General features: G+C 53.4%; 1 protein-coding gene across 1 annotated transcript in view; it reads left to right on the top strand.

Moving 5' to 3' along the window:
- Positions 1-24,961, top strand: part of QARS1 (glutaminyl-tRNA synthetase 1) — a 242,690-nt gene that overhangs the window by 121,944 nt on the left and 95,785 nt on the right. Inside the window, exon 8 of the mRNA XM_086939337.1 lies at positions 20,181-20,252. Within this exon, the coding sequence (XP_086795463.1) occupies positions 20,181-20,252 (72 nt within the window). The remainder of the gene's footprint in view (positions 1-20,180; positions 20,253-24,961) is intronic.

Here is a 24,961-nt window from a genome sequence, read left to right as displayed (position 1 = left end):
TTGGTTTATTATCTGGGCACACGCCCCGTCATTGGTTTATTATCTGGGCACATGCCCCGTCATTGGTTTATTATCTGGGCACACGCCCCGTCATTGGTTTATTATCTGGGCACACGCCCCGTCATTGGTTTATTATCTGGGCAAACGCCCCATCATTGGTTTAGTATCTGGGCAAACGCCCCGTCATTGGTAAAGTATCTGGGCACACGTCCCGTCACTGGAAAAGTATCTGGGCACACGCCCCGTCATTGGTACAGTATCTGGGCACACGCCTCGTCATTGGTACAGTATCTGGGCACACGCCTCGTCATTGGTACAGTATCTGGGCACACGCCCCGTCATTGGTACAGTATCTGGGCACACGCCTCGTCATTGGTACAGTATCTGGGCACACGTCCCACATTAGAACATTATCTGGGCACACGTCCCGTCACTGGTACGGTATCTGGGCACACGTCCCACATTAGAACATTATCTGGGCACACGTCCCGTCACTGGTACGGTATCTGGGCACACGTCCCGTCACTGGAAAAGTATCTGGGCACACGTCCCGTCACTGGAAAAGTATCTGGGCACACGCCCCGTCATTGGTACAGTATCTGGGCACACGTCCCGCATTAGAACATTATCTGGGCACACGCCCCGTCACTGGTACGGTATCTGGGCACACGCCCCGTCACTGGTACGGTATCTGGGCACATGCCCAGTCACTGGTACGGTATCTGGGCACATGCCCCGTCACTGGTACGGTATCTGGGCACATGCCCCGTCACTGGTACGGTATCTGGGCACACGCCCCTTCATTGGTGCAAAATCTCTGCACAGGCCCCGTCGTTGGTACGGTATCTGGGCACAGGCCCCGTCGTTGGTACGGTATCTGGGCCCAGGCCCCGTCGTTGGTACGGTATCTGGGCATGTTCCATCATTAGTGTCACATAAGAGCATGTTTTGCAGAACATGGGCATGCCCAACCATCGATGCAGTATCCGCTCTGCCTCCTGCGGGGCGGTGACAGCGCTTTTATCAGCTTCAAGGTGCTGCGCTGTCTGAGCGCACACCTGAGTAGATACAGCACACTTGGTTCGAGACGCACTTACTGCCACAAGCAGATTACAGCTGAGGCGCCTTTCGTATCCGAAGGAGTGAGCACCCTGATTAACCGGCCCACTGGAAGCAGCACCTAGAGCACGTAAACACACAAGGCGCTATTCGAGACACTTGCTGGAAAATCAAAGCTGAACACATCCAGCGCTGAGGAACTGGGCCGTGATCCGGGCAGGCTGCCAGCACCTCCTGGCACGGTGCCAGGGCCTGCTGTGGATGCACCGGCCTCTGGAACGGATGCCTGGGGAACGCATATTGTGCGGCGCAGACGCACCATGTGATTTACGGCTCCTGGTGCCAAGCAGTGCCTGGTGTTGGCACGACCATGTTTCTCGAGCTCCAGGCCGCGATGGGGCTCGGTCAGGGGCGCTTCCAGAGGGTACTGTCAACAGCGTGGGGGTCTCCAGCCTGGAGGTACTGGGGGTCTTGGCTCATTTGGTATCAAAGTCCTTTAAAAATTGTTTGACAAATCCTGCCGTAGACCTCACCGCTTTGCACACTTACTGAGAACGGCAACACACGCACTTTTACTGTAATGGATGCCCTTTCCGGTGCCCAGCTTCTCGCCTATTCTTTCCACATTTTATGAAGTTTCATCCTGGCAACCAAGTGCATCGGGGTGCTATACACAGGATAACCCCATATAAAAAGAATGTTCCTTCCAGAACTGTCAAAGTGTCGATTACATTCTTAAACCGGAGGACATGGAGGTACTGGCACGCGTGTCTTCAGTGGTGCCCAGCATGGCACCTCCGAGGAAGTGTGCCCACAGCATGCAGGCGAATTGAAGCTGAAATCCGGGATGTATCTGTGGCAGTCTGGGGGCTCAGTGTGCGCCTTGACGTCAGTGAGTATCAGACCCTGTGCGTTTTTGGGGTGCCCCCCACCCCTCCCAGGCTGTTCTGTGGCCCCATGTCTGGTTGGCCCTGGACAGGGCAGTTCTTTAGCCTGTCCTGTGGCCCGAGTCTGGTTGGCCCTGGACAGGGCAGTTGTTAGGGGTCCACTCCTCTCTAGGCTGTCCTCTGGCCCCTAGTTTGGCCCTAATCCGGGCAGTTGTTTGTGGCTTCCCACCCCTCCCCAGGCTGTCCTCGTGCCCTATGTCTGGTTGGCCCTGGACCGGAGAGTAGTTTGGGGTCCCCACCCTTTCTAGGTCACCCCGTTCTAGGCTGTCCTCTGGCCCTGTGACTGGCTGGCCCTGAGCCGGGCAGTTGTTTGGGGTTCCCGCACTGAAAGCCCCTCTCCAGAGGAGCGGTATAGCAGGGTCTTGTTTATAGTGCACTGAATTCCTCTTTCTGTTTGGCGTGTAGAAAATTTGGTGATCCCTCACTGCAGAAACAGATGCTGAGCGGAAGTCAATCAATCATAACATTTGTAAAGCGCACTACTCGCCCGTAAGGGTCTCAAGACGCTTGGGGGGGGTGGGGGGGACAGGTGGGAGGCGGGGGTGCCGCCGGTGGTCGCTCTTCGGATGCGAGGGACAGTGGCGAGGTCGTCTGAGCGGAGCTGGCGGTTAGGGGCGTAGAAGGAGAGTCGTCTGTTGAGGTATGCTGGGCTGGTGTTGTGGAGTGCTTTGTGTGCGTGGGTGAGGAGCTTGAAGGTGATCCTCTTTGACGGGAAGCCAGTGCAGGTATTTCAGGTGCGTTTGTGGCTGTGGCGAGGGATGTCGAGGATCAGGTGTGCGGAAGTGTTCTGTATGTGTTGTAGTCGTTTCAGGAGTTTGACCGAGGCTCCTTCGTAGAGGGCGTTTCGGTAGTCTAGTCTGCTGCTGACGAGGGCCTGGGTGACCGTTCTTCTTGTGTCTGTGGGAATCCACCTGTAGATCTTGCGGAGCATGCAGAGGGTGTTGAAGCAGGAGGAGGAGACGGCGTTGATTTGCTTGGTCATGGAGAGTGAGTCGAGGATAAATCCCAGGTTGCGTGCGTGGTCGGTGGGTGTTGGTGCTGCTCCCAGTGCGGTCCGCCATCAGGAGTCATCCCGGGCTGAGGGGGTGGGGCCGAGGATAAGGACTTCCGTCTTGTCTGAGTTCAGCTTCAGACAGCTGTTCTTCATCCACTCGGCGACGGCTTTCATTCCTTCTTTGAGGTTGGTTTTTGCTGTGAGGTGGTCCTTGGTGAGGGAGAGGATCAGCTAGGTGTCTTCAGCGCAGGAGATGATGTTGAGGTCTTGCAGTCTTGCAACGTGGGCGAGCGGTGCCATGTAGATGTTGAACAATGTCGGGCTGAGGGATGATCCTTGGGGTACGCCGCAAATGATCTCAGTGGCTTTGGATCGGAAAGGGGGAGGCAGACGCTCTGGATTCTGCTGGAGAGGTAGGAGGTGGTCCAGTCCAGGGCTTTGTCTCGGATCCCTGCGTTGTGGAGGCGTGTGCGTAGGGTGCGGTGGCAGACCGTGTCGAAGGCGGCTGACAGGTCCAGGAGGAAGAGGGCTGCGGTTTCGCTGTTGTCCAGTAGTGTCCTGATGTCGGTGGCGGCGATGAGGGCAGTTTTGGTGCTGTGGTTGCTGCGGAACCCGGACTGGGATGGGTCCAGGATGCTGTTCTCAAAGGGTCCCCTCGACGGGGCATCAGATTGGACGCTCCAACTGGACACTCTTTGAAGTGCGACTTACAGAGTACACTTGCACCCAAGGGTTTCTTGGCACTGTGACAATCTGGAAGGAAAGGAGAGCGAGCCTAGGCTAGTCAAAATCTTGCTGAAACAGCCAGACCTTCGCAAGCTTCCTTTTCTGTGTTTTCGACCAACTGTGGTGCAGCTGGCAACCAAGACTACAGCTCCCAGAAAGCCGTTTGCTCCCAAGTCTAAAGACTGTGCTGCCCCCTCCGACGTTAAACAAGCGGTCGAGTGATGCTGGGACAGTACCATGTATCCCGCCGAACACCTGCACTTCCAGATCCACACCGACCCCAGGACCACACTTAGGGGCACCCTCATCTACAGACCACCAGGAACACGCACACAATTCAACGAAGACATCACTGACTTCATCAGCCCACACGCCCTCACCTCGGAAAACTACATTCTACTGGGAGACCTCAACTTCCACCTGGAAAAAAATAACGACCGCAACACCACCACCCTTCTGGACAACCTGGCCAATCTCGGACTCCAACAACTTGTTGACACTCCCACCCACTTAGCCGGACACACGCTCGACCCTATCTTCACCTCCAGCAAACACATCTCCTTCGATCACACCACAACTCTCCATTGGTCGGACCACAGCTGCGTTCACTTCAGCTACAAAAAAAACACGACCCACATCCCACCACAACCTATTCCTCGAAGAAACTGGAACAAAATCACCACCGACCAACTCTTCACATCGCTTAACCATAACCCCCCCCCCGTCATATCATCGGACCCAAACCAAGCTGCCACCAAACTCACAAAATGGATCACCCACAGCGCTAATGAATTAGCACCCTTGAAAAACCACCAGATCAAACAAGGTAGCAAAAAGGCCCCCTGGTTCAACGATGACCTCAAGAAATCCAAGAAATTATGTCGTACCCTCGAGGAAAACCTGGAGAAAAAACCCAACCACCACCAACAACCTGACCACCTTCAAGGACGCCACCCGCAAACACCACCAATTGATCCGAACCACAAAGAAATCGGCATTCAAGGACCGACTCGACAACAACGCCCACAACAGCAAGGAATTATTCAACATAGTCAAAGAATTTACCAACCCCACCGCCGGCACCAACGGCATCACTCCCTCCCAAGACCTCTGCGACTCCCTAGCCTCATTCTTCCACAACAAAATCGCCGACATTCATAACCGCTTTGAAAACCTGTCCGATGAACAATCCACTTCACCCACCTTCGAACCAAAACAGCACTCTCACAACCTTTGTGCCTGGAACCCAATCACTACTGAAGACACCATCCGCCTGATGAACTCCATCCACTCAGGCTTACCAACCGACCCATGTCCCCACCGCATCTTCAACAAAGCAGACTCCATCATCGCACCCCATCTCCGCGATGTCATCAACTGCTCCTTCAACTCCGCTACCTTCCCAGATAGCTGGAAACATGCCAAACTCAGCGCCCTTCTGAAGAAACCCACAGCGGACCCCTCTGAACTTAAGAACTACCGCCCCATCTCACTCCTCCCCTTCCCGGCCAAAGTCATCGAGAAAGCCGTCAATAGTCAGCTCGTTGCCTTCCTTGAATCCAACAATTCACTCGACCCCTCACAATCCGGCTTCCGAGCCAAACACAGCACCGAAACCGCCCTTATCGCTACTACAGACGACATCAGAACGCTACTGGACAAAGGAGAAACAGTTGCCCTCATCCTACTTGACCTCTCCGCTGCTTTCGACACAGTCTGTCATAACACCCTCGTACAACGCCTCAGCAACGTCAGAATACAAGGAAAAGCGTTGGACTGGATCGTCTCGTTCCTCGCCGGAAGAACCCAGAGAGTCCGCCTTCCCCCATTCAAATCAGAGGCCACCGAAGTCATCTGCGGCGTACCACAAGGATCATCACTCAGTCACACCCTCTTCAACGTGTACAGGAGTCCCCTCGCACCCTACGCAGAAGACACCCAGCTAATCCTCTCCCTCACCAAAGACCCTAACACAGCCAAAACCAATCTACACGAAGGAATGAAAGAAGTAGCCGAATGGATGAAGAACAGCCGCTTGAAACTGAACTCGGACAAAACGGAAGTCCTCATCGTAGGATCTTCCCCCTCTGCATGGGACGACTCATGGTAGCCATCGGCTCTGGGCACAGCACCCATACCTACAGATCACGCGCGTAACCTGGGCTTCATCCTAGACTCCTCCCTCTCGATGACCAAACAAGTCAACGCCGTTAAATCATCATGCTTCAACATCCTACGCATGCTTAAAAAAATCTTCCGCTGGATCCCCACCGAAACAAGAAAGACAGTCACCCACGCACTAGTCACTAGCCGACTAGATTATGGAAACACCCTTTACGCCGGAACCACAGCCAAACTACAGAAAAAACTCCAACGCATCCAAAACGCCTCAGCCAGAATCATACTGTCATCCCCCGTCAAGCTCACATTTCCGGTCACCTGAAAGATCTCCACTGGCTTCCCGTTAACAAGAGAATTACGTTCCGTCTCCTCACCCACGCACACAAGGCCCTCTACCACCTTGGACCTGAATGCCTCAACAAACGACTGTCCTTCTACACACCCACCCGCCAACTACGTTCATCCAATCAAGCCCTCGCCGCAATTCCGTGCATCAATAGATCCACCATGGGAGGAAGATCCTTCTCCTACTTAGCCGCCAAAACCTGGAATTCTCTCCCCACCACCTCCGCCTTACTCAGAACCACCTCTCTTTCAGAAAGCAGCTAAAAACCTGGCTATTCGATAAGTAATGCTCCCACCCTCTCTCCAGCGCCTTGAGACCCTCTGGGTGAGTAGTGCGCTATACAAATTTATGAACTTGAACTATCCCGTTAGTGTGAGGTGCCGAACTGTGCCCCTCCGGTGTGGAACCAGAGACTCTAATCCCGGCATCTCCTTTTGGACCATCACCATCGGCCTTCGTCCAACGCTTCATTTTGTGACAAAGTTGGGAGCGCTTAGAAAACGTGCGCTGTTAGAAGGTGGTTCTGACACTATGGGCCGCACAGATTTTTTGCTTTTTGAGCACCTAATTTTTGAGCTTTTACTGTGGGGGAGCCTCATAATCTGGGACTCCTTCGCAGTGAACTCTTAATGAAGGAGACTGCATAGAGATTTTACTGGTGTCCGCCTGGCTTGACTAGGCCGCTGGAGCTGGAGTATGGGACACTGTGCTGGTTACATGCAGACACAGGTGTACATGCGTGTGTACACGAGTAGGAGCTGCCAAGGGGAGATTCTAGCGTGCGCAGTCCAGGAGCAGCTACAGAGTGAATGTTGTGGCAGGCTTGCGCAGAATTGGGTGGTGACATGGAATAGGCTTTATACCCTGGGAAGGAACATGCCGGGGCAATTCAGTGTGTTTTACTGTGTTTTCACTTCATTATTCCCCTATTGTGGGGCCCATGGCTAGAATGACTTCCACAAGGCCTACAGATTCCAGACACGCACTAAAGTCCATTGTAGAGTAGGTGAAAATAAGTATTCTGCAGAGTCAAAAGTCATATGTACTGCTTTTGGGTCATACAGAACTGTCATATTTCTGAGCCAGCCATGACCAGACCCAGGCTGAGGGTTGACCTCAGCTGGATGGATTGATAACTTTCCTTTTGCAGCGTGAATCTTTCTGGATTCACTATGCTGTGCATATTCCGCGGTCTTGTGGTTGGGTCCGGATTCGTAGTCGCTACAGGCTCATCCACTAGCAGCTGTCACTGGGTGCCAGGCACCAGACTGCACCAAGAAGGAAAGAGTTGGGTTTCAGAGGCCATGTGGCCAGAGACACTGGACGACTCAATTTTGAACAAACCCAGAGGCTGGAAAAGGAGGGAGCAGGGCAGGAAAGTGATGTCGCTGTTTGATAGGACACCCAGAGACTTCCTGCCAGCCCCCTACTCAACTTTTAAAAAGTACTTGCACAGGAAGAGAAGCTCTCTCTGGGGTGTGGTCTGCGGAGGCGAAAGGTGCTGGAGCCTGGTGCAATGGGCAGTTGGAAGGAGAACACCCCTGACTGCCCCCCAGGCCTCTAACAGCCCCAGAAGAAGAGCCCAGGACCGGTGCACAGAAGAAGAGGCCTCTGCGCAGGGAGAAGAGAGGCGTAGGAGGAGAGCCAGGCGAAAGGCTGGCGCAGGGAGCAAGTGCAGACCGCTCCCTGCAGAATGCACCCTCTTGGAGACCTGGAGGGTAAAGGAGAGTGCTCCCAGTGGCTGGGGGGCACCGCCAGGAGCAAGAAGAGACGAAAATGGGGCAGATCGAACCTCCAGGGGCTGAGATATGGCCCCCAGAAGGTGAGCGACCTTTGACTTGTGGCCCCTGATGGCGACGCACGTAAGGCTCCACCGCCGATCCAGAAAAGACCCTTATGGCGGGCCAGGTCCCGGGGACTGCCCTCCAACGTGGAGAGCCTGCGGGGGTCCTGGGTGGGACTGGGGCCCCGGACAAGGAAGGAGGAGCCAGGGGCCCTGGTGGGACCGGGCCCCCGACCAAAGCACGGAGCGGCGTGGGCTCCCCGCGTCGCATACCCTTACCCGGGGGTCTGGGTGGGACCGGGCTCCCCACCGAGGCCCCAGAAAGCGGCAGGAGCTTGAAGCGCCCCATGATGCCTTGCAAGGCATGAGGAATGGATAGTTTTGGGCGTTTTGGTGGCCCCCAGAGGAGAGGGGTCACCATTGAGTGTGACAAGGTGCTGGGGGGAGCTGCTGGAGCAGCGCAGTCTCGCCCCAGCACAAAGCAAAGTCCCGCCCTAACTTTCTTGAGGTTTTAAAAAGAATAACCCCTCAACTCTCAGCGAAGATTGCATCACCTCCTAGGTTGGAACTTTTGTTCTACAGCTGGGGGTTCATTGAGAAGTGCATCAAAGATTGAAGGGCTGAGTTGGAGATTTCTCGAAGGGCATCTCCTGGAGGTGAAATGGCGTAATTGCACTGAAATGCATTTATTAATGGTTATTTCTTTTAGAGGGACTGATGTTCAATGTGAAGTACAGGTGTAAGGTGATGTCACAAGCACAGTGGATTTAAGTGGCTAGACACTCCTGCTAGGGTGTCTGAGGGTATTTACAACTTAATCCTGTGATCATCTGTGATGCCTTTAGGGGCTGCACTTGCAATGCATTTTTAATGATATCCAATTGTGCTGAGTACTGTCATTCTAAAGTGTGCGTAAACCTGTAGTAGTCTGATGCGCTTAGGTGAAGACCCCAGACTGTTAGCCCTTAAGATGTAGAGGGGTATACTTTAGGGTCAGTAGGAGATGGTTGGTCAGGGTCATGTGTCACCAAGGCAGGTGTTTCCCTGTTTAATGCTTGTTGAGGTAATGGGAGGGGGACGCCACTGGGATGGTACCAGTGCGCAGGGCCCTCGCTCCAGGATAGGTTCAACTAATTGCATTGGGGGCAAGATGATGTACATACATAGGAGTGGTGGACCTAGACCCCCCCCCCCCCCTTGGGGGAGGGGTGGGATGTTATGCAATGTCACAAAGTAATTCCAACAGCTTCTGTATATTTGTAAATTGGTGCATAGTATTGAGTAGTGTGTGTGTTTAATAAATGTACTCTTACTTTTATAAAGCAAAGTACAGACTGGACAATCAATTATTGAGTTATTTTTGCGCACCTGCAAATGGCGATTACTAGCCCACACCACCTCCCTTGACTGCTCTGCAACGCTACCCTCCGAGTCAGGCGCTGCCCTAGGGTGTTTAGTTGCCAGTGAAGGACAAATGTGTCATGTTATTTGTGCGGGCCTCACAGATGCTGCCTCGTTTTCCAACAGCTGTAAAAAAAAAAAACTCCCAATAAATGTCTTTTGAAACCAGATTTGTGGCGTGTTCACGTAGAGTTTAAATGTTTGGCAACTGTTTCCGCTAGGATTGGTGGTGTAGTGTTTAAGTCGGGGCTAAGAGCTAAAAGACCCAAGAACTAATCGATCTTCATCCGTTTGAAATCCTTGTGTGATCCTGGACAAATACTGATTCCTCGAAGCCATAATGTGATCCTGAGAACAGGTAGGAAGGGGTTAATCACCAGCATCCGCCACTTTAAAATGGACTACTACACTTTCACTCATGTCCACTACTTGTTTTCAGGCTAGGCAGGAAGTGTCTGCCCACCTGTGCCAGCCTTTAGTGACCCTCGGAGGGCGGTGCTGCGGTTTCCATTGCCCCCGCCCGGGACACTCCGGCCGCCCCACGGTTGTCCCCTTGGGACCCCTGTCCTAGACGGCAGCTCAGTCCTGGAAAGTTGAGGCGGCGTGTGCCTTTTCATCTCACTGATACCGCCTTTTATCTCACTGATAGCGCCACGAAGGCGGCAGGCTGGCCTTGAACATATCACTCATTAACCCGCCGGAGTAGGAATGTACACAAACCCTCAAAACAGGTTCTACTTTCCATATGGGACTAGGTCTCTGCTGTACTCATCCAGGGTGCATGCGTTTCCTCTGCTTGGATGTATCTACCTTGGTGGGTTGTGCGCCAGCTGCTGCTGGTACCCAAGGGTATGCCCAGACGTGGGTCCTGCGCCCTCCATGCCACTGGGGTCAAGCTATCCTGGCTGATGAGGGGTGAAACCCTGAAACCGGTCCTAGGATGCTTGTTTCCAGTCCAGGGAGGACCTGGCTTGGCAGTTCAGGTTGGACTGTTCCCATTGGGCGCAGGGTCCAGACTGATTCGCATATGGCTGGGTTCAAACTGGAATGGCATGGTGAGCAAAAAAAACGATGGATTTAGGCCCAGATCTCTGTACTGGGGTAAATGTATGACATTGTTCTGCATTCTGTCCATCTATTGTTTTTGCGCTGGTGCCCAAGTGTAAGCTGTAGGTCCCAGCTTCGATGTATATACCTCTGTGGGTTGTGCGCCAGCTGCTGCTGGAGCCCAAGTGTAAGCCGTAGGTCCCAGGTTCGATTCCCTGGAGTGTAAGTGGTGGAATCTATCCACCGCAGGGGCAGGTTTCAATATCTCTCAAACAGCTCCGCTATTAATACCTCTGCTAACTTGGGTAGCGTGCTTCTAGCTGATTTTAACTCCAGCAGAGACGTTTTAAGGCATGGGCAAGGTGGGCTCTGGCCAAGGGCCCCCAGCCTTTCAGCCCCCCCCCCCCCGCCCCCTTAGAACCAGTTCTGGTCTACTGAGTCTTGCCCAAATGGCTTTGAATAATTCTTAAGGAGATGGTTTTAAATACTGTTTTCTTTTAATGTATGTAATGAAATGTGAGTCTATTACAGACACTGCAGAGAACCGTTGTTTCATGTAGCATCCAGCGACTTTTTTTGTAGATAAAAACAGGACCTCCCATATGAGAAAGTGGAGGCTGACGGATTATTTGCAGAGCTGCTGCTCTGTTACAATATTGAAGACACACCTCGCTATCCCTGAATATTAGATGTAAACACATTAAGAATGAGCACGCCTGCTCCGGTGCTGTCAGTGACTTGACCAGACATGGCATCTGAACAGCTCCCAAAATACATATATCCCATGGCCCCCATAAACCTTAAGATGTCCCTACATTCCAGTACAATAGAAAGATGCTCTCCAACCCTCAAGGGTGTTAAAAGATGACCGGCAGTGCAGATCTTAGAAATATTCTTCAGAGGGCATGTGCCCGCTCGCCCATAGCTGCCCACACCTTTCAACACCTCAGTGGGTCAATGCACTTCGCGCTGCATCGAGCACATAGTCGATTGCAGTGACCGGGGGATAAAGTACTGAATAGGCAGGGTCAGTCAGGTGAATGAGTATTTGAGTTTGAGCCCTTGACCTATATCGACCACCCTTCCTCCTCTTCCCCTCGCCCCCCCTTTCCAAGGCCTTACCTGGTCTGCGCAGGCCTCCTCTGGGGTAGGGGTGTATGACTGAACAACTACTACCTAAACCACGAATTCCCTAACCACGAAGGCTGAACAACGAGCAAATCCAAACAACTCCATTTTTAACAACGAGTTCCTGAACCACGAAAATCACCATATTGCTCTTTACACATTTATACTAGTATGTTATTTTCAATCCGCTTTTTTATAACACTTCCCACAGATCTAACTTTACTTTAGAGGTACCCACCATGGTATTAAATTATATAAAACGTTTTTTAATCGTACCTGGTTGCGATTGCTGCCTCTTCTCTTCACCGAAAGCACTAGGCCTGGAAAACAGGGGGACACGATCTTGCGCAAACACAGCAGATTCGACAGAAATGGTATGCAGGCATTCCCCAAACTATCCATCGAAAGCATTACAGCCATTTTATGCACATCACATCTTTATTATTGTGAGGTGACAGGGCTCTTGGGCAACATAATGTTTAGACAGTAAGAAAGATGCATTGACTGCGGAAAGAGTTTTAGGAGAAAACAGATATGGAGGCAAAAGGGTGGACATGCTCATGAAAGAGGTCATTTGGAGTGAAAAACACATTTAAACGGAAGTATACTCGCTTTTGAGAAAAAGGAATACATCGTGTGAAAGAATGAATCTCGTTTGAGGGAGAAGTAATGGCAGCTCGAGTTGGAAGACAAATGCTGGAGTCAGATGCAATGTTCAAGAGTGTGAAAGAGGCTTCTGAATGAGATGACACCAGTTTCAAAGATTAGGAACAGTGTATGTGATTCTTCCAGAGGTCGATAAATAAATATACACCACGAGCAGTATGGCGTTTGTGGACTGACCGCGAGGACGAGGAGGGAACTCTAGCATTAGAAGCAGTGAAATTCCCTCCCTTACACCGAGAGTAAGACCCATACTTTCCTCATGTGAAGCGGGCCAGATGCTGAGCTGAAGATCGAAGAATAGAGCCTAGTTTCATTCGACTGCATGGAATGAATCTGCAGCTGCCTCTTATCTAAGAGTTTTACCTCCCTAGAGGCGGAGAAGTCGGAGTTGTGGTTCAGGAGTGTTGTGGTTCAGGAGTGTTGTGGTTCAGGAGTGTTGTGGTTCAGGAGTGTTGTGGTTCAGGAGTGTTGTGGTTCAGGAGTGTTGTGGTTCAGGAGTGTTGTGGTTCAGGAGTGTTGTGGTTCAGGAGTGTTGTGGTTCAGGAGTGTTGTGGTTCAGGAGTGTTGTGGTTCAGGAGTGTTGTGGTTCAGGAGTGTTGTGGTGCAGGAGTGTTGTGGTGCAGGAGTGTTGTGGTGCAGGAGTGTTGTGGTGCAGGAGTGTTGTGGTGCAGGAGTGTTGTGGTGCAGGAGTGTTGTGGTGCAGGAGTGTTGTGGTGCAGGAGTGTTGTGGTGCAGGAGTGTTGTGGTGCAGGAGTGTTGTGGTGCAGGAGTGTTGTGGTGCAGGAGTGTTGTGGTGCAGGAGTGTTGTGGTGCAGGAGTGTTGTGGTGCAGGAGTGTTGTGGTGCAGGAGTGTTGTGGTGCAGGAGTGTTGTGGTGCAGGAGTGTTGTGGTGCAGGAGTGTTGTGGTGCAGGAGTGTTGTGGTGCAGGAGTGTTGTGGTGCAGGAGTGTTGTGGTGCAGGAGTGTTGTGGTGCAGGAGTGTTGTGGTGCAGGAGTGTTGTGGTGCAGGAGTGTTGTGGTGCAGGAGTGTTGTGGTGCAGGAGTGTTGTGGTGCAGGAGTGTTGTGGTGCAGGAGTGTTGTGGTGCAGGAGTGTTGTGGTGCAGGAGTGTTGTGGTGCAGGAGTGTTGTGGTGCAGGAGTGTTGTGGTGCAGGAGTGTTGTGGTGCAGGAGTGTTGTGGTGCAGGAGTGTTGTGGTGCAGGAGTGTTGTGGTGCAGGAGTGTTGTGGTGCAGGAGTGTTGTGGTGCAGGAGTGTTGTGGTGCAGGAGTGTTGTGGTGCAGGAGTGTTGTGGTGCAGGAGTGTTGTGGTGCAGGAGTGTTGTGGTGCAGGAGTGTTGTGGTGCAGGAGTGTTGTGGTGCAGGAGTGTTGTGGTGCAGGAGTGTTGTGGTGCAGGAGTGTTGTGGTGCAGGAGTGTTGTGGTGCAGGAGTGTTGTGGTGCAGGAGTGTTGTGGTGCAGGAGTGTTGTGGTGCAGGAGTGTTGTGGTGCAGGAGTGTTGTGGTGCAGGAGTGTTGTGGTGCAGGAGTGTTGTGGTGCAGGAGTGTTGTGGTGCAGGAGTGTTGTGGTGCAGGAGTGTTGTGGTGCAGGAGTGTTGTGGTGCAGGAGTGTTGTGGTGCAGGAGTGTTGTGGTGCAGGAGTGTTGTGGTGCAGGAGTGTTGTGGTGCAGGAGTGTTGTGGTGCAGGAGTGTTGTGGTGCAGGAGTGTTGTGGTGCAGGAGTGTTGTGGTGCAGGAGTGTTGTGGTGCAGGAGTGTTGTGGTGCAGGAGTGTTGTGGTGCAGGAGTGTTGTGGTGCAGGAGTGTTGTGGTGCAGGAGTGTTGTGGTGCAGGAGTGTTGTGGTGCAGGAGTGTTGTGGTGCAGGAGTGTTGTGGTGCAGGAGTGTTGTGGTGCAGGAGTGTTGTGGTGCAGGAGTGTTGTGGTGCAGGAGTGTTGTGGTGCAGGAGTGTTGTGGTTCAGGAGTGTTGTGGTTCAGGAGTGTTGTGGTTCAGGAGTGTTGTGGTGCAGGAGTGTTGTGGTGCAGGAGTGTTGTGGTGCAGGAGTGTTGTGGTGCAGGAGTGTTGTGGTGCAGGAGTGTTGTGGTGCAGGAGTGTTGTGGTGCAGGAGTGTTGTGGTGCAGGAGTGTTGTGGTGCAGGAGTGTTGTGGTGCAGGAGTGTTGTGGTGCAGGAGTGTTGTGGTGCAGGAGTGTTGTGGTGCAGGAGTGTTGTGGTGCAGGAGTGTTGTGGTGCAGGAGTGTTGTGGTGCAGGAGTGTTGTGGTGCAGGAGTGTTGTGGTGCAGGAGTGTTGTGGTGCAGGAGTGTTGTGGTGCAGGAGTGTTGTGGTGCAGGAGTGTTGTGGTGCAGGAGTGTTTTGGTGCAGGAGTGTTGTGGTGCAGGAGTGTTGTGGTGCAGGAGTGTTGTGGTGCAGGAGTGTTGTGGTGCAGGAGTGTTGTGGTGCAGGAGTGTTGTGGTGCAGGAGTGTTGTGGTGCAGGAGTGTTGTGGTGCAGGAGTGTTGTGGTGCAGGAGTGTTGTGGTGCAGGAGTGTTGTGGTGCAGGAGTGTTGTGGTTCAGGAGTGTTGTGGTTCAGGAGTGTTGTGGTTCAGGAGTGTTGTGGTGCAGGAGTGTTGTGGTGCAGGAGTGTTGTGGTGCAGGCGTGTTGTGGTGCAGGCGTGTTGTGGTGCAGGCGTGTTGTGGTGCAGGCGTGTTGTGGTGCAGGCGTGTTGTGGTGCAGGAATTCGTTGAAATGAAGGGTCGTGGTTCAGGACTTCGTTGTTCGGGATTCCTCATTTTGACTTCGTTGCTTAGGATGGTTCCCCTGGGGTAGACCAGGCGCTCCAGGCCGTCTGTTGCCAGGTAGGGCACTGGCCTGTATGTTGCAGCCTGGGGCACAAAGACCACCTCGGTCACCCCAGTGCCAGGTAAATCCTCGCCGGGTGCGTGTCTGGCCAGGTCTCGTGGCCATCTGTTGCAGGAGATGCATTGCCAGGGTGTGAGGAGAGGGGTGAGGGTTAAAGGCCCTTTGCCTAATGGTCTCCCAGACCTACCTATGCCAAGGAGGGTATTGCCCGGTCCATTGGACCCTGAGCGGAGGGAAGCTCTTGCAGGCCCGGTAGGACAAAGCCTGGTCTCTGGCGGGCCTAGCTTCAGTGGAGCTTCAGGCCAGGGGGGAGATTGTCTAATCTCTGGGCTCTTGATTGGCAGGGAATCCTGGCAGCTCGTAGGTGAGGGTTTCTATGTAGACCCTACTGCGCCAGGTGTATTATCTTTTGGTCTGTGTGGGGCCTGTGCGGTGGGGAGCTTGGCTGTCTCCCCGTCACTGGTGCCCCCTCCCCCTGTGCCAGGTACTAGTACCCACAGTGACCATATTTACAAACAGCGGTGGAATATTGGGTAGCACATCTATTCCCCTAGTGCATTTAATATCAGCATGCAGGTGTTGGTGCCCCTCGAGGTTGCAAAAACGGCCCCCCAGTGCCTAAGGTGCTAAACCACGGAAGCCCAGTTGGACCCAGTGAGAGCATAAAACGGAAATGACCCTCGGCACTCCTATTCAAGGGTATGTCAATTCATAAAGGTATTTAAGCAAATCAATTCAAGCACCAGCAGGACATCAATATTGTTCTTGTCGTATCAATTTCATATGGATATAAGCCAGAATCAAGAGTTACAAAGTTAAAAACATGAACAATATGATCGGGACGATCCGCTTGGTGTGGCACCCTCCTTTCAAGCGCTGAGCCGGCAGCTGGCACCCACAGTGCCCGGTCTGTGGGGACGCGGTGCAGGAAACCCTCCCCGTGCCAGGCTCTATAGGTAACCAGGGGGGGAACCTTGCCCTCTCAGTGGGGTCCGGGCGGAGGGCAGCCCTGGTGCCCAGCCATTGTCGGTCCTTTCTTTCCCTTGTGCTCGTTGCGTGGTCTGTGAGGGACTGTGATTGGGGCAGTCCTGTCCGACCTCTGTCCCCGCTCCAGACAGAACATTGCCTGGTCCATGGGGGCCTGGGCAGAGGGAACCCTGCCCGCCGCTGGTCCTAAGCTGCTTCCATGCCAATTAGTTCACTGCCCTCTATGTGGGAACCTAGAACCGAGGGAAGACCAGCTGCCCGCTGCTCACCAGGCCCCCATGTGCCAGGAGGTTCATAGCCCTGTCTGTGGGACCCTGTACTGTGGGCAGCCCCAGTGCCCCCTGGCCTCCAGGCCCCTGGTGCCAGGGGGTTCGTTGCCCTGTCTGTGGGGTGCCCTGGTTGGTGCCCTCCAGGCCTCTGGCTCGCTGGCGTCGCGCTGAAGAAAGGGCCTCTGTGCGCCACAGGCCCGGCCTGTTCCTTTCTGCCCTAATTGTGCTATTAACGGGGCCTGCGGTGGAAAGCGAGAAAAGGTCCATGTTTAGGAAACCGCCGCGGCCGGCCTGGGGCTGGAGGCTCCGTGTTTGTGGGCTGGAGCAGCTGTGGCGCAGGGGATGGAAGGGACTGGGGGCCAGTGGTGGCTGGGACGGGGTCAGTCATCTGTCCTCCAGCAGCCGTGGCGCAGGGGTGGACGGACTATAGGCCAGTGGTGACTGGGGCGAGGTCAGTCGTCTGTCCTCCAGCAGCCGTGGCGCAGGGGATGGAAGGGACTGGAGGCCAGTGGTGGCTGGGGCGGGTCAGTTGTCTGTCCCCCAGCAGCCGTGGCGCAGGGGATGGAAGGGACTGGAGGCCAGTGGTGGTTGGGGCGGGTCAGTTGTCTGTCCCCCAGCAGCCGTGGCGCAGGGGATGGAAGGGACTGGAGGCCAGTGGTGGCTGGGGCGGGGTCAGTCATCTGTCCTTCGGCCTCCGTGGCGGGGCGGGGTCAGTTGTCTGTCCCCCAGCAGCCGTGGCGCAGGGGATGGAAGGGACTGGAGGCCAGTGGTGGTTGGGGCGGGTCAGTTGTCTGTCCCCCAGCAGCCGTGGCGCAGGGGATGGAAGGGACTGGAGGCCAGTGGTGGTTGGGGCGGGTCAGTTGTCTGTCCCCCAGCAGCCGTGGCGCAGGGGATGGAAGGGACTGGAGGCCAGTGGTGGTTGGGGCTGGTCAGTTGTCTGTCCCCCAGCAGCCGTGGCGCAGGGGATGGAAGGGACTGGAGGCCAGTGGTGGCTGGGGCGGGGTCAGTCGTCTGTCCCCCAGCAGCCGTGGCGCAGGGGATGGAAGGGACTGGAGGCCAGTGGTGGTTGGGGCGGGTCAGTTGTCTGTCCCCCAGCAGCGGTGGCGCAGGGGATGGAAGGGACTGGAGGCCAGTGGTGGTTGGGGCGGGTCAGTTGTCTGTCCCCCAGCAGCCGTGGCGCAGGGGATGGAAGGGACTGGAGGCCAGTGGTGGCTGGGGCGGGGTCAGTCGTCTGTCCCCCAGCAGCCGTGGCGCAGGGGATGGAAGGGACTGGAGGGACTGGAGGCCAGTGGTGGCTGGGGCGAGGTCAGTCGTCTGTCCCCCAGCAGCCGTGGCGCAGGGGATGGAAGGGACTGGAGGCCAGTGGTGGTTGGGGCGGGTCAGTTGTCTGTCCCCCAGCAGTCGTGGCGCAGGGGATGGAAGGGACTGGAGGGACTGGAGGCCAGTGGTGGCTGGGGCGGGAGCAGTTGTCTGTCCCCCAGCAGCCGTGGCGCAGGGGATGGAAGGGACTGGAGGCCAGTGGTGGTTGGGGCGGGTCAGTTGTCTGTCCCCCAGCAGCGCAGGGGATGGAAGGGACTGGAGGCCAGTGGTGGTTGGGGCGGGTCAGTTGTCTGTCCCCCAGCAGCGGTGGCGCAGGGGATGGAAGGGACTGGAGGCCAGTGGTGGTTGGGGCGGGTCAGTTGTCTGTTCCCCAGCAGCCGTGGCGCAGGGGATGGAAGGGACTGGAGGCCAGTGGTGGCTGGGGCGGGGTCAGTTGACTATCCCGTCTGTCGAGGTGGAGTTTCCCATTTGTCCTGTCTGCTTCCGGCTGGTGACCTCTGCTGGAATTTCCACGTGACTAGTAATCTTGTATTACTGACGGCCCCAGTAGCGGGATTTTTTTATTCAAACGGTACTGGTGTTTTTTATCGACCTTACAAGACTGGTGGGTTGAGTTGGCCCCCGGACGTTTGCGCACAGACTTCAGACGAACCAGATCTGTGCCGCAGGCGCATTAACCATCTTCTGTTCGGTTATAAGAGCCAGTCTGCCGAGGTCTCCGTGAGCTCTGGGAACCGATAAACCAATTCGGCTCTGATATTTGTATGTGATCCTGGCGCAGACGAGACCAAGAACAAGTCCGGGGTCCTTGACTGACGTCTAACGTCGCCGAGTCGGTCAAGCGCCTGCTGCAGCGATCTGCGCCAGTTCTCGGGCCCAAATACTAGAGGGCAGACACTCATCCGTGTGAGGTCGATACGAGGCCCTTTGAGTTGGCTAGGACACTCCCCTTTAAGGGACAGCCACTCGGTTCTCGGTGTGCACTCCGGGTGAACCCTTCCAGTACCCCAGGTGCGCATAATAAACAGCATCACTCGGTTGGAGGCATTCAAACTGAAGCACATTCAACTCCTGGCCTCTCACCTGAGACTAAGAAAGCGAATGGCAGTTGCTGCCAATTGTCAAAGTTTGGGGGAACCGTATAGTAGGAATTGAATCTAGTGCACGTAGACCCTCCAGCGTGGAAAGGATGCACTGATGGGGGGGAGACGTGGGAGGGAAGGAGAGGCTCCCGGCTCGATAGTCGGCGCAGAGGTTTAGATTCTGGGCGGATGCCGGGACCACCCTGCGTGTGCATCACGGACCTTACGCCCATTTGCTTAGCTTTATACTTCTTACCCAAGTTATATATATTGTTTGTGCAACGCGTTTCTCCAAGCTCACTAGGACTACGTTTGAGAACCGAGAGAGAGAATTTGTGTGTGGGGGTAGCGCCACCAAGCGGCTAGTATTGGTACTCCTGCCGCAGCTCAGTATGGCAGGATGGGGTTGGTTAGTGCAATGGAGACCCATCTTGGTGCGACCCCTGTCTGCACCCCCATTCTGATGAGTAGCCCCAGCCCCCCACCCCCCTCCATGCCTGCCAGGCTTCCACTACCTCCGTATTCCCACCTTGTCTTATGCATGCCTGCACACCACTTCTGTGCCACGCCCCAGTCTGCACCCACCCGCCAGCGTCAGCCCCAGTTACTGCATCTCTGCAGTGTCTCGCGCCCCTCTCCTGCCAGTCTGGTCCTATTCTGTGTACCCTGCCCTGTCATGCCCAGCTGCTTGGCCCTGCCAGCTCGTATCCTGCATAACCCCTCCCTCGAGCCTCCCAGGCATGCCCCCTCCTGGGGGCACCAGCCTTCATGCTGCCTGCACCCACAGCATGTCTACGTCACAGTCCGTGCCCGCGCATCCGCCTTGTACCTGCACCGCCCCTGCCAACCCTTTGCTTGCACCCCTTTGACGTCACCTGTTTACTTATACTTCACGTTTACTGAGAATTTGTGACTGTTGCTTCCACCCGGGCCAGTTTTTTTTTAATTTTTATGTATTTATATTTCCAGTCCCACTGTTCTCGTTAAACTTTCACAGGAGCAGTCCGCCCGAAGTACCAGGCAGACCACTTTTACATTCGATGTCATTTATTACGGAGGTGAAAAAACACGATCCTATTAGTATAAACAAGATTAATTTGCTTTTGTTTAATTTAGAGCTTGGATTAGTATTAATTTAGTATTCACTTAATTGAAAACATTTAAAATGAAAGTGGGGATTCCTTGTGAAATAGTTGGAAGTAATACCAGGTTAATTTAAATTGTAATCTATTTAAAATGAAAACGCGTGCAGTGTTCAAGAACATTTGAAGGGCCTTAAGATGGAGTTTAACATGTAATGGTGGGAGCTGGTGGGAAAGCTGCAATTAGAATGGTACACTTGATTATAAACCAATGTTTTTTGCTTTTGCTTAACCGTACAAATGCTAATAAAACGTTTTATTAGAGAAAAGATGTATTTTCAAGCCCGGCTTAGCAGTGTGACTCAACTTCTGTGGCCCTTCCTCCCTCTGCAGGTGAGGTGAAGCTGCAGACCGCGTCCCTGATGGAGCAGCTGAGAGGTGAAGCACTGAAGTTTCACAAACCAGGTGAGTGCAGTTTCCTCTTTCATATTCTCTGATTCAGTGTCTTACTACTTAGAAATAATTCTTGTGCCGCCAGAACAAGTGCTTTCCGGTTCTCGTCATCTCTCAGAGCGGTTCTGGTTTCCAAATCTTTCAAATTGATAAGGTCACCAGGATAAGAAACGATGCAGAGCCATATATTGGGAGACACTGAATAGATGCTGATGACGTGGGATGAGGTGTTTGTGTGTTTGTGTTTTAGCTGGCTATAAGAAGCAGCCCTGCCAAGTCTCTTGACTCCCAAGGCTTCTGCGTGGACGTGTGTGTTAGAAAGGACTTCCTTCTAGACGGAATGTGATTTTAAAGGATTTAGAGGTTTGTACTGGGGTGAGTCTATGACATTGTTCTGCATTCTGACCATCAATTGTTCTTTTTGCATTTGTCACCCCGAGTGGACGGGTTTGCCCAGACGCGAGTCCTGTTCTCTCCATGCCACTGGAGTCAAGCTATCCTGGCTGATGAGGGCTGAAAGCCCGAAACCGGTCCTATGATGCTTGTTTCTAGTCCAGGGAGGACCTGGCCTGGCATTTCAGGCTGAACTGTTCCCAATGGGCGCAGGCTCAAGACTGATTTGCATATGGCTGGGTCCAAACTGGAATGGCATGGTGAGCAAAAAAACGATGGATTTAGGCCTAGATCTCTGTACTATGGTGAATGTATGACATTGTTCTGAATTCTGCCCATCAATTGTTCAATTGTTCTTTTTGCACCAGAACCATACACGGCATGTCTGCGCCCTCCTCGAAGTACACACTACAAGTGTGATTTGCATGCACGTTTTTAGTCTTGTAAAACACAAACCAAGTTTACCTTCCTAATAGTGCGTCCTGCTTGTGAGCAGGCAGAGGTCACTCTGGCACTCTGTTCTAATCCCTCTTATGTGGCTGGTAAGGCATTACAGCCCCTTCAACAGCAGTGCAAACCATTCCATCTCTTCCTTCGAAGCCCATCCCTGCTCCCCTTAGACCCTCTACACCACGCCTCACCACACCGTGCCCTCTGTGGCACGACTGACGCTGGCTCTGGCATGGACTGTAGAGCGGAGCTCCACACAGGGTTTGGAATATGAAAAGGCCCAATCAGTCCTGTGTGTCCGAGGAAGAGACATCTTGAGATGCGTCAAGACAGGAGCGCCCCTGCTGCATGTTTGATTTGTTGGAAATCAAATCTGTCCTTTCTCCAAGTCTTGAGGAACAGTGGATGTTGAGAGTTCGAAGGATATCTGCTTCTCTGCCTGGAGACCACTGCCGCTCTACTGGCCAATAGAAGGTTTTTCCAAAGGCTGGATTTCCCACTCCAGAGGGTCCAGTCTGTCTTTGCCTTGCATTCAGTTGAGTCCAGTCCCTCTATCCACCCAAAACCCCACTGGCAATTATTGCAACTGATGGATGTTTTGCATTTTAATGAGGCCCCGGTGGCTCAATCCAATCCGCCTGTGTCCTGCTGTGCTTCGTAAAAGTAGAGGCCAACAACCTCCAATCAATCAGAAATTTGTGAAGCGCGCTACTCACCCTTAAGGGTCTCAAGGCGCTGAGAGGGGGGGGGGGGTCGCTACTGTTCGAACAGCCAGGTCTTGAGTTGTTTCCTGAAGGAGAGATGGTCCTGGGTCAGTGGAATGTGGTTGGGAAGGGAGTTCCATGTCTTGGCCGCCAGGTAGGAGAAGGATCTTCCTCCGGCGGTGGTTCTGCAGATTCATGGGACGGTGGCGCGGGCGAGGCTGGCGGTTTGGAGCTGGCGGGTGGGTGTGTAGAATGTGAGGTGACTGTTGAGGTATTTGGAGCCCATGTCGTGGAGAGCCTTGTGTGCGTGGGTGAGGAGTCTGAACGTGATCTCTTGCTGACGGGGAGCCAGTGCAGGCCATGCTTGGCCTCGGGCCCCTCACCAGAACGTTTAGTGGTGCAGACTTGACCTTCCAAGGGATCTGCACAGTCCCTCTTGGTAGATTATACACACTATTAGAACTGCTAGGTCAAAGGACACTTTCCTATGGCAGCCTGGTTCTGAACACCTCAAGTGCAGCGTGCCTCCTTGCCAAGTCCCCTCACTGTCTGTGGGAGGTCCTGCTGGTACCCTATGTTCTGGCGCAGATGAGGAAGGTCTTTAGTGCGCTGAGCAACTATGGCATGGAGGCTGCCAGGCAGGCTGCAATGGGTCTGGACACCTCCCTACGGATGCATAAGTGGTCCTCCGCTGTCACTCTTGGATGAAGCCTACAGGGTTGATTCCTGGACTTGCCCTTCAATGGTGCTCACACATCCGAGCAAGCTGCGTAGTGTTTCCATAGGCGGCTCTGGAAGTTCAAAGACTGCACTCCTCGTTTTGCCACCAGCAAAGGCAGTTTCACCCCCTGTCCCACTGCCTGATCAAGGATATTGTTCAGGTAGAGGGTGACTACCTCCTTTCTTTGTCTTCCTGGTCCACCACAACCATGAAGCCTCTTTTCAGTGGGGGCTGAGTGGCTGTTTTCCTCATCGCTGGCAGAGGATACCTGTGCCAGTGGGTTGCTGTTTTTAAAACTGACTGCTCTCTTCTCTTCGGTCTCTTCAGTCAGGCTCACTCTGGCCGTAAGAGCCCTCCTCCAGTTGTTGGCTGTGGGTCACCTCCTTTGACGAGGCCCACATGTCTATCCGTATTTGGACGAGTGGCTTCTTAAAGCATAATCCGATCATTTGTTGCTGCAGAAAGAACCTATCCTTGCATCCGCTGTGTTCATAGTCTTTGTTATCTGAAAAAAAAGATATCCCAACATATCATAGGGGCACTGTTTGATACTCCTCAAATGTGAGCGTCTCTACCTCCAAAAGCTTTTGGTTCACATTCAGCATGAGGTGACAACGTTTGCTTCTGGCGCGACAGCCGCAAAAACAACAGTTGATGGACAGAATGTATTTATTGCCAATCCAGGTCCTCCCTCGACTGGAAACAAGCATCTTCGGACCGGTTTCGCGCGGCAGCCAGCAGGAGTCCTTCTGAGAGTGAAAGGGTTTATGGCATCTGGTCTCTTCCTAGGGTCTCTGGCTTGGCTGTGCACGTGGGTAGATTTGTGCTGCACAAATACCAAATCCCTAAGACCTCTCCAGTGGACCATGCAACATCAAGTGACTCGGTGTACATTCTGTTACCTAATCCCATCCAGTTAGGTCATCTGCTCTGGAGTCTCTGCAGTGGTGGACGGCTGCTTCTAATTTTTTCCAGGGAGACACTTTTCCAGAATCCAGGGCTTATACATCTCTGAATGTTTGGAGGGGTGGGGGAGGGGGACCAGCATCTGGGACATTTGGCATACTTTAGACCATAGAGTAGCATCTCCTGCACATACACCTTCCACAACTGATGACCGTATGTTGGCACTGAGGGGATATCTCCCCGGTCCCCACACACATTCAGGGTAACTACCATGCACTATCTTTAACGAGGAGCAGTAGTTTTCCCCCCTCCATCTTCCAAGAACACAGATCTCTGGCAGTGGATCAAATGCAGAATGTAAATGTAAATGTGGGTGTACTTGTAAAGCTAAAGCGCACTGTGACTCCAAGGAGTATCCTGGCGCTGAAGACCACTGGGGAACCTGTCCTGGTTTTCCCTGTGAGATGGTCCTTTTCTGGGTATCTCCAAGGTGAAACCAGGCATCCCCGGCGTCTGTGGGCCGCCGTTGTAGAGATGAGGCAAGCTTAATGCCCAGAGTTGCCTAGTGTGTTCCCTGGTTAAAGTAGGCACCGAGGCGAGAATTATCGAGTCTGTTTGACCCTGGCCCACGACCTTGCGCATCGGGAATTGAACCCTGGCCGTTCTCTGCTTACGGGTCGCCACCTCTAACCAGTGAGCCACACCACTCCACTAGGATCTGGCTGCCAGCTGCTCATGTGGCGGTGAAGGAAAATCAAATTGCAGCGAGTGGATTGGACCATGAGTTGCTGAATCAGGTGTTGCCATGTGCGGCTCTCCTCGGATTGATCTTTTTACATCGAGAATCAACAAGACGTGTAAAATCTTAAATAATCTTTCACTTGCATTCTGTCAGCCTTCCCTGGATTTACAACCACTTTAGGCTTTTATGCGGTTTCCCTACCTTCAGAGAGTCATTCAGAGTGCCAGCGTACAAGCCCTGGGCGATCCTGGTATCTCCTAGTTGGCATGGAGGCTGTGGTCTCAATCCTCAGTCATCGCGGCCTGTCCATTCCCTTCTGCTTCCTCGGCTGCAAGCCCCAAGGGTGATGATATTTCATCCTTACTTCACAGCAATTTGTATGTGTGGAACTTGGTCAATTAGCTGTAACCTCTTTCCAGCCACCTGCAGAGGTGTTGGGTATCCTGTTCGAGGCATGTGTGGCTGGCTGTACACATGCTCAGCATAAGTCTGCCATCTAGTGTTGGGCTCGGATGATTGCAAGTTAAAGGGCTGTAATGTGGTCTGTCGGTGTTAAGGCCAAGACATGTCTGCTATGGTCGGAAGTCCCACACACTTTCCAATTAGCTGTTTCCTTGTAGAAAGATTCTTATGTTGGTGAAAGGTTACCTGTCTGCCTTTTCTGCATGTCTTTTCTTGCTGGTATTCTGTGTTGCAGTGATTTTTTTTTTTTAGGGTTCTCCTTATCAGAGTTCACGGATTCCTCTTTCGATGGCTCAATACAATCTCACTCCAGACCTGGCCTTTCTGAAGTGGGAGCCTTTGC

This window comes from Lissotriton vulgaris, chromosome 9, assembly GCF_964263255.1.
Source record: "Lissotriton vulgaris chromosome 9, aLisVul1.2, whole genome shotgun sequence".
NCBI lineage: Eukaryota > Metazoa > Chordata > Amphibia > Caudata > Salamandridae > Lissotriton > Lissotriton vulgaris.
This window is presented reverse-complemented; position numbering and strand designations above follow the sequence as displayed.